General features: G+C 44.2%; 1 protein-coding gene across 5 annotated transcripts in view; it reads left to right on the top strand.

Annotated features, from left to right (window-relative positions):
* The window catches only part of CTBP2 (C-terminal binding protein 2), a 117396-nt gene that overhangs the window by 70627 nt on the left and 31768 nt on the right, over positions 1–15001 (top strand). For all 5 annotated transcript variants that reach the window (XM_044296103.1, XM_044296101.1, XM_044296102.1 and 2 more), the window contains 2 exons: positions 11889–12043; positions 14034–14178. In XM_044296103.1, the coding sequence (XP_044152038.1) occupies positions 11891–12043; positions 14034–14178 (298 nt within the window). In that variant the 5' untranslated portion in view covers positions 11889–11890. The remainder of the gene's footprint in view (positions 1–11888; positions 12044–14033; positions 14179–15001) is intronic.

The following is a 15001-nucleotide window of genomic DNA, read 5'->3' as shown; positions in this document are numbered from 1 at the left end:
TAGATTCATTGACCACAAATTAAATGGAAATTAATTTGAACTTGAACAGGTTTTTATTTATTTTTCCTGGTAATTCTGGTAAATAGTTATATAGTTACATAGTTAATATGGTTGAAAAAAGACATAAATCCATCAAGTTCAACCAAGGGATAGGTGGGGAAGAGAATCCCAGAAGGAAATGAGACTCAGATTTCTACACGTTTTCATAAGCATTTATGTTGTTTACTTTTAAGAATTCATCTAAACCATTTTTAAAGAGGACCTTTCACCACTACTGACATGTCTGGTTCAATAGCTTCATGCATTCCCCACGTACTAACAATTCTGGAGTATCTGCTCTTATGGCTGTATGTTGTCCCATTCCTTATAGAAGTTATGAATGAATTGCTAGCAGTCTGCAGTAAGGGTACAGAGGGGAGGTAACCAGTTGGGGGCGTGTACCTGCACAGACTCACTCTATCCAATCAGTGCTGTAATTTTCAGACTGTGCAGGTACACCCCCCCAACTGGTTACCTCTCCTCTGTACCCTTACTGAAGGCTTTTAGCAATTCATTCATAACTTCTAGCAGGAATAATAATGAAATGGCACAACATATAGCTATAAGAATAGATGCTCCAGAATTGCTAATCGCCACATTGTGTGTTCCTTTAATCTAGAACCATGGTTCTCAATGTGCAGTAGGTGTAACCTCAAGGGGTACTTGCAGTGGCTGATAATAGAAAATGCCACACATAGCAGGAACCTGATTGGAGTGACTCTTCTGGAGAGCCAATCCGAATGCTTCTTACTGGCGGCCAGCTTCCCAGTAAGGAGATTTCTGATTTTATCATTTTCAGCAGCGTCCCGGACAGTATGGTGGACTTCAGTCTCCCATAAATAGGGGATTATAGTAGCTAACGGAGGGTTGTCCATGTTTTCCTAGATTTAGAGGTAGCACTGCTTCCCCAACAAGGTGCCCACCAATTATAGAGAGTTGTGGAGTGGGCCAGGTTCCCCAGGGAGTTCACATGTTCTACTGACTCACTTACCCACCCACTAGAGCCCTCTGTGTGGCGGTGTATACGTACTTAGGTGCCCGTTGGCCTTTTGTATCACTGGTGGAGCCTGGCGTTGCGCTATGATGTAGCATATGCATATGTGATTTGAGATGTAGCATATGCTCTTTGTCTTTTTAGATGTTTATAGAGTGTGGTGGTAGAAAGCAAATAGCTCAGTTAATTGCAAAATATGGCATGACTTTACAGTTACATGTTGATTGTAGATGCTGACCCACCCAGAGGTGCTGTGCTGGATCATCACAAGACAGCACCAGCAAAGTTACACTGGAGTCCATTGCCTTGGGAGGAAGAAAAATGCTGCATATCTTACTATTCTTCCCAACAAATCTGAGGGACCTGCCAATGAATGCTCTGAGTGGAATTTTTGTGAGAGCAATGGCTTAACTGTGTGAGAGGCCAAGTCAGGATTTTGGGGGGTCAGCAAATCTGTGGGAGAGAGCACCTTAGTTGGCGGGATGAGTCTTATAGGCTATACATGCTCCTCTGGAATTCTGGAAAGAAAGGGATGCAAATGAGCTCTTAACAATCTTATAGAATAACTAACTAACTGTTATGGGGTGGGGGGGGGGGGGGTCTGTGGATGGCACTGTTATGGGGTGGGGGGGTCTGTGGATGGCACTGTTATGGGGTGGGGGGGTCTGTGGGTGGCACTGTTATGGGGTGGGGGGGGTCTGTGGATGGCACTGTTATAGGATGGGGAGGTCTGTGGATGGCACTGTTATGGGGTGGGGGGGTCTGTGGATGGCACTGTTATGAGGTGGGGGGGTCTGTGGATGGCACTGTTATAGGATGGGGAGGTCTGTGGATGGCACTTTTATGGGGTGGGGGGGGTCTGTGGATGGCACTGTTATGGGGTGGGGGGTCTGTGGATGACACTGTTATGGGGTGGGGGAGTCTGTGGATGGCACTGTTATAGGATGGGGGGGGGGGTCTGTGGATGGCACTGTTATAGGATGGGGGATCTGTGGATGCCATCCACAGATCCTCCACCCCATAACAGTGCCATCCACAGATCCTCCACCCCATAACAGTGCCATCCCCAGATCCTCCACCCCATAACAGTGCCATCCCCAGATCCCCCATTAACAGTGCCATCCCCATCTGGGGGGTTTCTTTGCTGGGCTGGACTTTTATAGCCCCCCCCCCCCCCCAAATTTTACTTGCGTCCCTGTTCTCTAAAGGGGCGGTCCTAGGGGTGGGTAGGGGCGTGGCCAGGCGAGGGGGGTGAGTTCCACCACCTTTTCTCTGAGAAAAAAAGCCCTGGTGGGAGGAAACTGGAGTACCCAGGGGAAACTCACACAAACATGGGGAGAACATACAAACTCCATGCAGATGTTGCCCTTGATCGGATTCAAACCTGTGACCCCAGCGCTGAGCCACCGTGCTGCCCTTGTTAAGAGCTCATTTGCATCCCTTTCTATTTTCAGACTTGTGGCACTTCATACTTTATGTTAGTAGTAAATTTGGGTCGATATGTTTTGCCTTTATTTATAAAAAAACTAATCCAAAATTTACAGAAATTTTTAAAAAATTTGCTATTTTTTAAATTTGAATTTCCCTTCTTTTATCTAAAAGTGATATCTAAAAAAAAATTTAAATAGTTATTACTTAACATTCCCCATATGTCTACTTTATGTTGGCATCATTTTGTAAATGTAATTTTATTTTTTTAGGCTAAGGGTACTTTCACACTTGCGTTACTGGATTCCGTCAGGCAGTTCCATCGCCGGCACTGCCTGCCGCATCCGGCAATCTGTATGGAAGCGGAAACCATTTGTAGACTGATCCGGATCTGTCTCACAAATGCATTGCAATACCAGATCCATCTCTCCGGTTTCATCCGGAAAAACGGACCAGGTATTTATTTGTTTACATTTTTAAAGGTCTGCGCATGTGCAGACCGGATCCGTCAATGTGGCAATTTTAATGCCAATGGAAAAAAATGCCGGATCTGGTATTCCGGCAAGTGTTAAGGATTTTTGGCTGGAGAGAAAAATGCAGCATGCTGTGTTTTTTTCTCCGTCCAAATACCTTAAAAGGACTGAACTGAAGACATCCTGATGCATCCTCAACGGATTGCTCTCCATTCAGAATGCATTAGGATAAAACTGATCAGTTTTTTCCGGTATTGAGCCCCTAGGACGGAACTCAATACCGAAAAACTTTGACGCAAGTGTGAAAGTACCCTTAGAAGTTTTCAAGAAAATTTCCAAAAAACACTTTAAGGACCAGTTCAGTTCTGAAGTCACTTTGTGAGATGCTTACATGATAGAAACCACCCATAAATGACCACGTTTTTCAAAACTAATTATCGAAAAATTATGTTAACCCTTTAAGTGTTCCACAGGAATTGAAGCAAAATGGAAGTGAAATGTAAACATTTTCTAATTTTACTAATTTCTCTGTAACACAGCAAGGGTTAACAGCAAAACAAACCATACTTTTTATTATCCTGATTCTGCAGTTTACAGAAACACCCCACATGTGATTGTAAGCTGCTGTTTGGGCACACAGCAGGGCTCAGAAGGGAAAGAGCGCCATATAATGTTTAGAGGGCAGATTTTGGTGGAATGTTTTTTTGTGCAATATGTCGTATTTGAAGAGACCCAGAGGTACCCCTATAATAGAAACCTCCAAAAAGTGACCCCATTTTGGAAACTACACCCCCCCCTACAAATTTTTCAAGGGGTGTAGTAAGCACTTTCACTCAACTGGTGTTTCATGGAATTTAGAAACACTTTGCAGTGAAAATGAAAAGTTAAATTTTTTTTTTACAATAAAATGTAGCTTTAGGACCAAATGTTACATTTTTACAAGGGGTAAAAGGAAAAAAATCTACCCACAATTTGTTACCCATTTTCCCCTGAATACAACAACACCCCTTATGTGGTCATAAGCTGCTGCATGGGCACACTGCAGTGCACAGAAAGACAGGAGCGCCATGTGCATTTGAGGCCTAGTTTGGTGATTTATACAGCGTTGACCGTCAACTGCAGAGACTCTGAGGTTAAATAAAAAAAGAAACCCTGAAGAAGTGAGGGGTGTGGTTAGAAACCACACCCCTCACAGAATTACCAAGGGGTGTAGTGAGCTTTTTTTACCCAACAGGTGTTTTACAAAAAATTATTCAAAACAGATGGTGCAAAGTGAAAATTGGAATTTTTCCACAGATACACCATTTCAGTGCTCCATATGTTGTGCCCAGTCTATGCCAGTGTGAAGAGCAAGCCCTCCTGTTTTTATGCCGGGCTTCCTGGTTTTATAAACATGTGGCCCTAATCTTTTGCCTGGACATACTCTTTGGCTCAGGAGTAAAAGAGGACCATGGGCATTTGAGGACCAATGTGATGATTTACGCACTGTACAACTGTACAGGATCTGGGGTGAAATAATAAATGAAGTAAAGTTACCCCATTTTGGATATTCCACCCATCAAGGTATTAAGGGGTGGTGTGAGCATTTTGACACCACAGGTATTTTGCAGAAATTAATGCGCAGAAGATCGCGTAAAGTGAACATTTTTCCACAGATATGGCATTTCCGTGCCCAATATGTTGTGCCCAGCAGGTGCCATCTGAGACTTACACCACACTACTTAAATTGTTTGGGGGGGGGGATTCTACTGGGTTCTGAAATGCCATAAATGCTAGTTGTTGGGTATACTGAAGGCTTCAGAAGGGAAAGATCTCCTTTTGGCTTTTGCAGTGCAGCCTCTGTGGTACTGGAACAGATGTTTTCTGACAACCATATGCAGAGGTGGACTGGGAACTTAAAGTGGCTCTGGAAAAAAACCTAAAAGTGGCCCCATGTTGTAGGCGGGTCCAAATTGATGGAAGGTGGGTCAACACAAGTAGATAGGGCCAGAATAAGTAGGCAGGGACAACAGAAGTAGGTGGGGCCTGCAATACCGCAGTGCAGCACAAAATACCGCCCCAGCAGAACCAGATACCACAGTGCACCATAAAATACTGTCGCCCTCACCACAGTATTCAACTATATGACCGTCCTGAGGACAGTTGAATTCAGAAGGGCACCCACGGCAGTTGGCCATGTGCATAAGTAAGGGTACTTTCACAATAGCGTTATTCTTTGAAGGATTTTAATACCGGGAAAAAATGCATCAGTTTTGTAAAAATGCATTCTGAATGGAAAGCAATCCGTTCAGTATGCATCAGGATGCCTTCCGTTCCGTCCCTTGTACGGTATTTGACCGGACAAAATCCCGGAACACAAAGTGAATTTTTTTGTAAAATTTGGGGAAGCAGCTGAATCGAATTTTCCAAAACTTTGCTCATCTCTAGTTATGACACCACTTTATGATCATGAGGGTCCAACCACTAGGACTGCCACAGGTCCTGTGAATAAAGGGGCTGCAGAGCTGTATCCGGAACACTACTGCACTTGCTGGATCCAGCATTAATTTCCATAGAGATGTATTAATGTGATACCAAGTGTTTCGAAAATTGCCGCGTTGCTGGATCCGGTTTTCCAGTCTGCTCATGCGCTGGGACATAGGAGGAGCTAGTTTTGCTTTTGGTCTTAAAAAAAATTTCAATACCGGATCTGTTATTCCGGATGATACCGAATCCATCTAACAGATCTGGAAAAAACATATTTCCGTTTGCATTCGGTTTGCCGGATCCGAACAGCGCTAGTGTTAAAGTACCCTAACTGATGGTCCTAATTAATTAATGCTAAAAGTTTCAGACCATTATGTACACTGCCAGGGGCCGTGAGAGGGGCTCACGCAGCTCTTTTGACATCCGCCCTGACCATATGTCTTTTATTTTTCTCTCAATGGAGCTGTGTCAGGACTTATTTTTTGTGGGATGAGTTGCTGTCATTATTGGTTCTATTTTGGTGTACATACAACTTTTGGATCACTTTTTTGCTTTTTGGGAAGCAGGATAAAGAAATGGCAGCAACACTTTCATTGCTTTTCGGGGTTTGTTATTGCGGCGTACACTGTGCGGGGAAAAGACATGTTAACTCTATTTTGCTGGTCAGTACAGTTACAGAGATATTAATTTTCTATATATTTTTTTTTTTACATTTAACCACTTTTATACAAAACATTTATGCTTTGCTATTTTCTGGTTACAGTGTTGTGTGAGGATGTGTTTTTTTACGGAATGAGTGGATGTTTTCATTGGTACCATTTTGGGGGTACATACAACAATTTGATCACTGCTTGATATTGTTTTTTGGGAGGCCATGTGACAAAAAAATGTATTATTTTTTTTACAGCGTTCACCAGACGTGGTAGATTATGTGATATTTTTAAAGAGTGTGGCGATACCTAATATTAACTTTTTTTTCAATAGTGAATGTTTTTTGTTTTACACTTTTTTTTGTCCCACTAGATCCCTTCAACTTTTGAGGGTCACATCCATTTTACAATGACTGACAATGAAGGGTAGGAGAAACATTTATCCAAGTGTAACGGCTATGTTACTTAGCAACCAGTGGTTGTCACTAAACTCCCAGGACGAGCATCTCCACGGTAACCGCCAAATATATCTGCCAGGGACTGCGGACCCTGGAGAGATGGTGCTTACATGGTCGCCGCTGCACCTTGTTTACAGCAGAAGGATTCAGCGATGTGAACCACGGGCACACGGCCATTAATATCGTTACTGGGGATACAGCACCACAAGATTGTAGTCCGGGAAGGTGTTAATTAGATAATCCCCATCAGCGGTAGAATAGTGAAGGTGTGATTGAAAATGTGATAATTGGTGGAATCAAGTATTTCTGTAAAGTGCATATTCTAATTTTGGAGAAAGAAATTATCATAGGAACAGAAAATATGGGAGGTCATTGACTAACATTTTTGCACAAGTTTCTGGCGTAAAAAGATAGAAATACCCAGTTGGGCATCTTTTTTAATGCCCCTTCTATAATTTTGTTGCACAATCATTTTTACGCTGTCCTCGACCCTTGGGAGTGGCAGGGGTGTGATGGGACCAGGCCGGGTCCAGGACATTGGCCCTGACTAACATTTACACCTGGAAAGAGGCATAAATATTGGCGAAAAAGTACTTCAGTCAGGGGTGGGTGTAGTTTTTACTCCAGGCACAAGGACTGATGACGGTACGCCTAATTTATGTTTCATCATAAATCGGGCGCATCCTTTGGCAGAGCATGGTGGAATCAAAGATCAGCGTAAGATGCCGGTCTTTCTAAATTACCTCCATAGCGTAAAAAGCTTTCTACACTACACAGTGACTAGTGGCCTTGTGACATAGGAGCAGTGGCGGGTTTGAGGTGCCCCCAACACTACGCTAGGTCCACCGGACACCCCTGATGTGTCACCATGTGTTGCTGCTCTCCAGAAGGGATGGTAAGGTGTGGTGCACCCCAATAATAAACACGTCTAGAGAGTCAAGGTCTGCAGTAAACCAGTGTGCTTCTTTACTGGAGGAACTCAAGTGCAAAACAATACAGGCGAGGCACTGAGCTGGCTTCTCCGGTCACCTCCATGGCAGAAGACGGTTCTGTGCTGAGGAAAGGCCCGAGCTAGCTGCCCCTCACTCTCTCAGAAGGCTGGAGACCTACCGTTTGTGGCTCAGTAGTCCGGCTGGCTGCTTAGTCAAAGGGCTAGTAACCCAGGATCTGAGGCTCAGCATCCTAATCTGAGCATCTTCTTCTGGTCACCCATGCAGTCTGGCAGAGTCTCTCCTACTAAACACGGGTCCCTAACTGTAGAACACTAGGGTCTCTAACTGCTCTCTTCATATACAGTCTGTAGCTGAACTAGAACCTTCTAGTGGGAGGGGTGGAGTGGAGAAACTCAGCCTAAACAAATACAACGTTACTACTTTCTGTCTGTCATAGACTTGTATAGAGTTTGAATGCAAGTCTATGGGAATGACTAAGCAGTTTTTCCAGACATAAACAAGTATAGGTAGAAAGTCATAGTCTCTCCTAGTATTAGTCAGCTGTACATTAATCCTATCCACAGTACAGTGCAGCTATAGTGTAATAACAGTGCAAATAAACAGGATATATTATAATAAACATACGAATGCTGTTCAACAATGTAAAACAGCATAAGTACATACAACAGCATAAATCACAGTGCAAGTTAACCCTTCAAAGTTCAACAAAGTAGTGAGTAGATGGTTTTGCGTACTAGCAATAAGGGCAAAAGTCCACGAACGTCCAAAGTCCCCTTGCTTCAGGGCACTACATAAGTCTGCTCCATGGCAGCTAATGATGGTGAATGTGGTTGTGTTGCAACCTGTAAGTTACCATGGCACGACAGTTTGCAGAAATTAAAAACCTGGTGGATTTCACATAATAGGGTCGTTTACTAAATTCAGTCTCATCAGCTCCTCCTGCTGGATATTTAATGCTAGGGGAAGTTGCAAGCAACCTCATATACACTACATAGTATTGAAGCCTGTGATTGACCATACAGATCTTTACAGTGGCTGTCCACTCTGGCTAACAAGGAAGGTCCCATATTTGGAAACACCCCCCACGATATCTGTATGCTAGAAGTCAAGTCAGTGGCTCAGTTGTCTCTTGTCTTGCAGCAACACAATGGGCATCATCTACATTTGACGAGGACCCTTCACCTCTGCTGACATGTCTCTTGTAGTAACTACTTGCATTCCCCTTGTAATGATTCTGAAGCATGTATTTTTATGACTGTGTTGTGCTGTACCTCTATTATTCCTGCTAAAATTATGAATAAATTACTAGCCATTTGAAATTAAGGTCCCGATGGGTGTTACCAGTTTTGAGTGTGTCCCCGCATAGTCCGACAGTATCCAATCAGTGCTGCCAATGTCAGACTTTGCAGGGACACCCCCACAACTGGTAACACCTATCTGGACCTTTATTACAAACTACTAGTAATTCATTCATAACTTCTATCAGGAATAATAAAGGAATGGCACATCATAGTGTCATAAAAATAGATGCTCTGGAATTGTTATTACATGGGGGATGCAAGCAGTTACCAAAACAGACATGTCAGGAGAGGTGACAGCTCCTCCTTAAGGCTACTTTCACACTTGCGGCAGAGTGATCCGGCAAGCAGTTCCGTTGCCGGAACTGCCTGCCGGATCCGTCAAAACGTATGCAAACTGATGACATTTGTAAGACTCATCAGGATCCTGATCCGTCTTACAAATGCATTGAAATGCCGGATCCGTCTTTCCGGTGTCATCTGGAAAAACGGATCCAGCTTTTATTCTTTTCACATTTTTTTTTCGGTCTGTGCATGCGTAGACCGGAAGGACGGATCTGGCATTTCAGTATTTTGAATGCCGGACCCGGCACTAATACATTCCTATGGAAAAAAATGAGGTATACGGCATTCAGGCAAGTGTTCAGTTTGTTTGGCCGGAGATAAAACCGTAGCATGCTGCGGTATTATCTCCGTCCTGATTAGTCAAAAAGACTGAACTGAAGACGTCCTGATGCATCCTGAACGGATTGCTCTCCATTCAGAATGCATGGGGATAAAACTGATCAGTTCTTTTCCGGTATAGAGCCCCTAGGACGGAACTCAGTGCCAGAAAAGAAAAACGCAAGTGTAAAAGTACCCTAAGTTTGCATATTCTCCCCACATTTCCATGGCTTTTCCCTCATTTACTCCACTGTCCGCCCACATTCCAAAATGTACAGTTAGACTGCTTTCACACAGTCAGGGTAAATGCACACGTTCAGGATTTATGTGCGGTCAGTCCGCATCAATTGGTGCGGATTTACATGCGAATTTGGTGCGGATTTTATTGTCCCCATTGAAGTGAATGGAGAAAATCCAGACAAGAAAAATAAAATAAATTGATATGCTGCAGATTTTAAAATCTGTACGGTAAAAAATCTGCATTGTGTGCATGAGAATTTCAAATTATCATAGAATACAATGTACGTGACCTATGGTGCAGATTTTCCGCACAGAAATCCGTGCAGAAAATCTGCACGCAATCCTGATCGTGAGCATTTAAGCCTCAGTGTTTGGTCAAAATTATGAGCGGGTCAATAATACAAAACAGGTTCAAATCTTCCATTATATCTTATCTGTCTGTAGGCTTCACTCCTGGTTTTGGCTCACAATCACTGACGGAAATCACTGATCAAACACTGACTGTGTGGAAGCTGCCTTAGTCTATTGCATTTCCATGAAATTGGCATTCAGTTTGTAATGATCTGGTGCAAGGGATAGAAAGGTAAAGTGCAACTTTATTAAGAATCTATTAAAATGCACCAATCAAGGGTACAAGGAACCCCCTGTGCTTTTCTAGCGCACCCATGATATCGACCCTACTGTGTATGGGACTGGATAGATCCTTGTACAGCGCTGCAGAATATGATGGCGCTAGATAAATAAATCTAATCCACGCACCGCAAGCCCTGGAGAAGCAGAGCAGAGGATGGGAGTGGTAGTGTCTCTAGCGGTAATAGTCAATCACAGAGTCACAGTGGCAATCCTCACAACGATGGTCCCTAAGGCCGAGGCAGTGATAGGTGGGCTCATCCCTTACTTCTCTTTGGGGCACACTCTGATGTTGGGGCTCTGGCCTGATGGTAGTTGAGGTGCCCTTGATGTTATAGGTTTGGCACAGGTGCAAGGCAGAAGGTGTAGGGTACAATGGCCGCTGTAAGATGCAGGAGTCAGTAACCAGACCGGATGTGGAATGGGAGTTGTAGTACATTTTATTTATTTATTTTACTCACTTATCTAGCGCTGACCTATTCCGCGTTACAGACATTAGCACTGTCCCCAATGGAGTTCACAATCTAAGCTCCCTATCAGTAAGTCTTTGGAGTGTGGGAGGAAACCGGAGAACCTGGAGAAAACCCAGGCAACCACGTGGAGAACATACAAACCCCAAGCAGATGTTGTCCTTGGTCGGATTAGAACCCAGGACCTCAGCGCTAACTACTGAGCCACCGTTCTCCCCACCCCTGCATCTAATGGTATCAAAACAAAGTTCCACAAAATTCACAGTGCAAATCTCTCCAGATAGCGATGTATGAATAGAAGCAAGGATGGGGATTGTAGTACTTCTTCCCTCTATCTCATCAAAGTCTCTCTCTGCAGAATCTAAGGCTGGCAATATTACTTTTGCAATGGCGGCTGTAATTCCCAGCTGAGGGATACAGGTTTGAGATACGGTGGGCCAGGACCGTGTGAGAGTGTGAAGGGTGTATAAGCAAAGTCCCCCTCACTGCAGTAAAGTCTATCAGACTCCAGTGCTCGGCCATGCAGTCTCTGGGCGTTCTTGGCTCCTTCCTTTATCTCTCTCTCTTTCTTGAACACTACAGAAATGGTGAGGTCTTTCTCTCAAGTAGATATTCCTCAGAGAAGGTGATTCTCTGGATTTTTGGCTTAGTGCGATCAGGAGTGGAGAACATGGAGCTTCCTCTCATTTCCTCTCCCAGTACACTACTCACTAAACTGAGTTAGGGGCGGACCGAAGCCCATGCCCAACTTCCTGTAGGGGCTGAGTCAGGATAATTAACCCTGACAGATACACACAAAGCTGGTGGATTACACAGCATTAACATATGAGATAGCATTAAACATCACTGCATAACATTACACAACTAGAACAGCTTGGTCTGCTGTACTGCACAGTTCTATAGAGATACCGCGGTAAATGCGGAGTGGCTGTAGTGCAGGTGAATAGAGCTGTTGTGACAATCCAGAAACAAGATGGCGAGGTGTAGAATGGTGTAACCGGTATAAGATTTCAGATCAAACTGCGGTTTATTCTTCTGTCTCTTATCACTTTCTGGCAGGGAGCGGTTATCGAATCCTGTGCATCTCTATGGGCATGTATGTCATTCCTGCTTTGTCATGTTCTAGGTATGAGGCCCCAGACAGTGAACGGTCCGATGCACCCTCGCCCGCTCATAGCGCTGTTGGATGGAAGGGACTGCACAGTGGAGATGCCCATCCTAAAAGATTTGGCGACTGTGGCATTTTGTGACGCCCAATCTACACAGGAGATCCATGAAAAGGTAAGCGAAATCCGTTCTGGGGATCCCAGTGTTGGATCATCATTCAGCTGCAGTGTAATAGATTACAGCGGCTTCCTTTACATGGTGCAGGAGCATACACAGATCTTATAGGGGCCCATAGCACAGCTATTTCTGACACATTTTTGATTTTCTTTTATTGAGTGGAGGAATTTTTTATAAAAAAAGTTGCACACTTTACCTGACTTCTATGTGGGAAAAAGTGTAATGTGCTTTATAAATGTGGCGCTCATTCTGAACAGCATATCTCTCATTGTATTTGCACCAGACAACTGGAATATGTACATTGATAAATCTCCCTATATAACTGCTTCCCTTCACAGAATGTATTACAAAACTGGCTACCTGCAGACACCACTAGAGGGAGCTCAGTGCATAGTTACATTGCACTCAATGGAAGATGTAGAATCTCTAGCTAGTGAGCTCCCTCTAGTGGTGAATGCTGTGAATCTTTGTCAGGAACTGGAGAAAGAGTCCACGTGGCCCTATAGCTGTCACGTGAAGTGCATGTTCCACGATGAACACCACGGGACGTCCATACCTTACGCTCTCTGCAGTATTTCTCAGTACCAGCAAGGTGGATGAGATTTTAAGAAATCTTAACCACAAGCTTTTAAAAAAGCTATGGGAAATAATGACTTTTTAGCAGGTGCCAGCAGCCTGCCTCTCCAAGCTGAAGATTCATACATACCTGCTTCCCGCCGCTATGTTCCTCCTAACTGGCTCCAGGGCGTTCATGTTCCGGTTCCTGGAGTGTTGACATCTGGACATGGTCACATGCTCCACTGCAGCCAATGACTGGCTTCAGCGGTGATGTGGTCACAAGCAACTGGCCCTGGAACAAAAAAATGTAAATGTGACCTCATGCTGTAGGTTGGTCTAAATTGGCAGTGGGCAGGGTTCAGGTGCAAGTTGGCGGAGTCAGCAAACAGTCACATCAGTAGTAGGTGGGGCAGACAACAGGACAGAGCTCCCCGACTCTTATGTGCAGCTCTATAGTCAAATATGGAGCACCATCATTTTATATACAGCCCTATAGTGATATTTGGAGCCCAGTCATTACAGTCCTATAGTAACAACAGAGCTGAGAAATGGGGATCATTCTAAATTAAAGTGGTACCTACTATAAATGGAAAAATAGAAGCTCTTTGTGCACATTTTTGATCAAACGTGTGTCGGGCCCATCTACCAGGCGTCAAGGTGGCTTCCGCAGACGGGTCCCTAACACTAATATACCGCCTCGCTTGGACTTACCTAAGCCTACAATATTCAGGGCAGTGTAGGAACCAGCTACATACATACTCTGCTCAGAAGCCCCAGGCAGATGGGCGTTGCTCAGTCTATATACTACAAGAAAATTTGGACTAGCACATTTTTTTTATCAACCATGTTTGCTTGATGGATATGCACCTGTGACTATGTATATGAATGTGCTAGTCTAAATTTTCTTGTAGTCCTATAGTAACACTATAGGGATAAGCAGTGCCATAACTATATATACAGCCCTATAGGAATATGCAGTGCCGTAACTATATATACTGCCCTATCGGGATATGCAGTGCTATAACTATATATACAGCCCTATAGGGATAAGCAGTGCCATGACTATATATACTGCCCTATAGGGATATGCAGTGCCATAACTATACATACAGCCCTATATTAGTAGTATATAGCACCCTACACTTATCATAGGACATCAGAGACGCTCCGGCCCGGAATACTGAGTTTTTGTGGCAGCCGGCCTCATGACTTCATAACCTGACCGGCCCACCAGGATTTCCCCCTGTAGAGTCAGTCCGTCCCACGGGTGTGGTGCTGGAAAAAAGACGCCATGTTTTCCTAATCATGGACAACAGCTTATAGCGTGAGAAAGAGAGATGACATTGTGGGCAAGAAGCGATATATGTCAGCACTATGTAAAGAACCATTAATAATATGGAGGAGACTCATGAACATACCTGTGTTGCAGGTTCTGAATGAAGCGGTGGGAGCCATGATGTATCACACTATCACACTGACCCGAGAGGACTTGGAGAAGTTTAAGTCTCTTCGGGTCATAGTGCGGATAGGCAGCGGTTATGACAACATTGACATCAAGGCCGCCGGAGATCTGGGTAGGTACTGCTGAGGGACTCCGCGACTCCCTTCCATCTCTTACCCGATTTCATCTGTAGATGTCAATCTCACCGCTGTGGTGAATGATGCACAGCGTCGCCATGAAGATATACTGGGACCGTCCCGACCTTATCACCGGCAGACCCCATAGCTGATGGTAATCATGCCACACCATGTGCCATCATGGTGTCATTGCTACAGAGATGGTGACAGGTGCAGGGATTTCCCGGGAATGCAGTAGCTGAGTGCGGAGTATTTCATACAAGCCTTCTGTGTAAAATCTACCACTCAGACATAGATCGGTATCCGCTCATGTCCCCCTGGTCATATAAATAGCTTTTTATGAATAATCCAATGCCCTGTACCTGAGTGATGTTACCGGTAGGAGCCTTCTCAGGAACATTGGATCGTTACCCCTTCACCTTTCATGCTATCTTAAAGGGCATCTGTCAGCAGTTTTGTACCTATGACACTGGCTGACCTGTTACATATGCGCTTGGCAGCGGAAAGCATCTGTGTTGGTCCCATGTTCATATGTGCTCGCATTGTGGAGAAAAATGATGTTTTATTATATGCAAATGAGCCTCTAGGTAATACCAGTTTGGGGGGGGGGGGGGGCCTGCACAGTCTGACACGATCCAATCAGTGCCAAATTCGAGAATGCTCGCCAACTCTTCTGGAGCCCGGCCCAGTGACCACCCCCAATAGCAAATAATAAATAGGGCTGGCTCACAGTAATTTGCAGATGCTTTTACTTCATTGATGCTACATACATATATATAAAAACCATTTAAGAAAATAAAATACCAAAATAACAATCCT

Source organism: Bufo gargarizans, chromosome 6 (genome assembly GCF_014858855.1).
Source record: "Bufo gargarizans isolate SCDJY-AF-19 chromosome 6, ASM1485885v1, whole genome shotgun sequence".
Classification (NCBI taxonomy): domain Eukaryota; kingdom Metazoa; phylum Chordata; class Amphibia; order Anura; family Bufonidae; genus Bufo; species Bufo gargarizans.
This window is presented reverse-complemented; position numbering and strand designations above follow the sequence as displayed.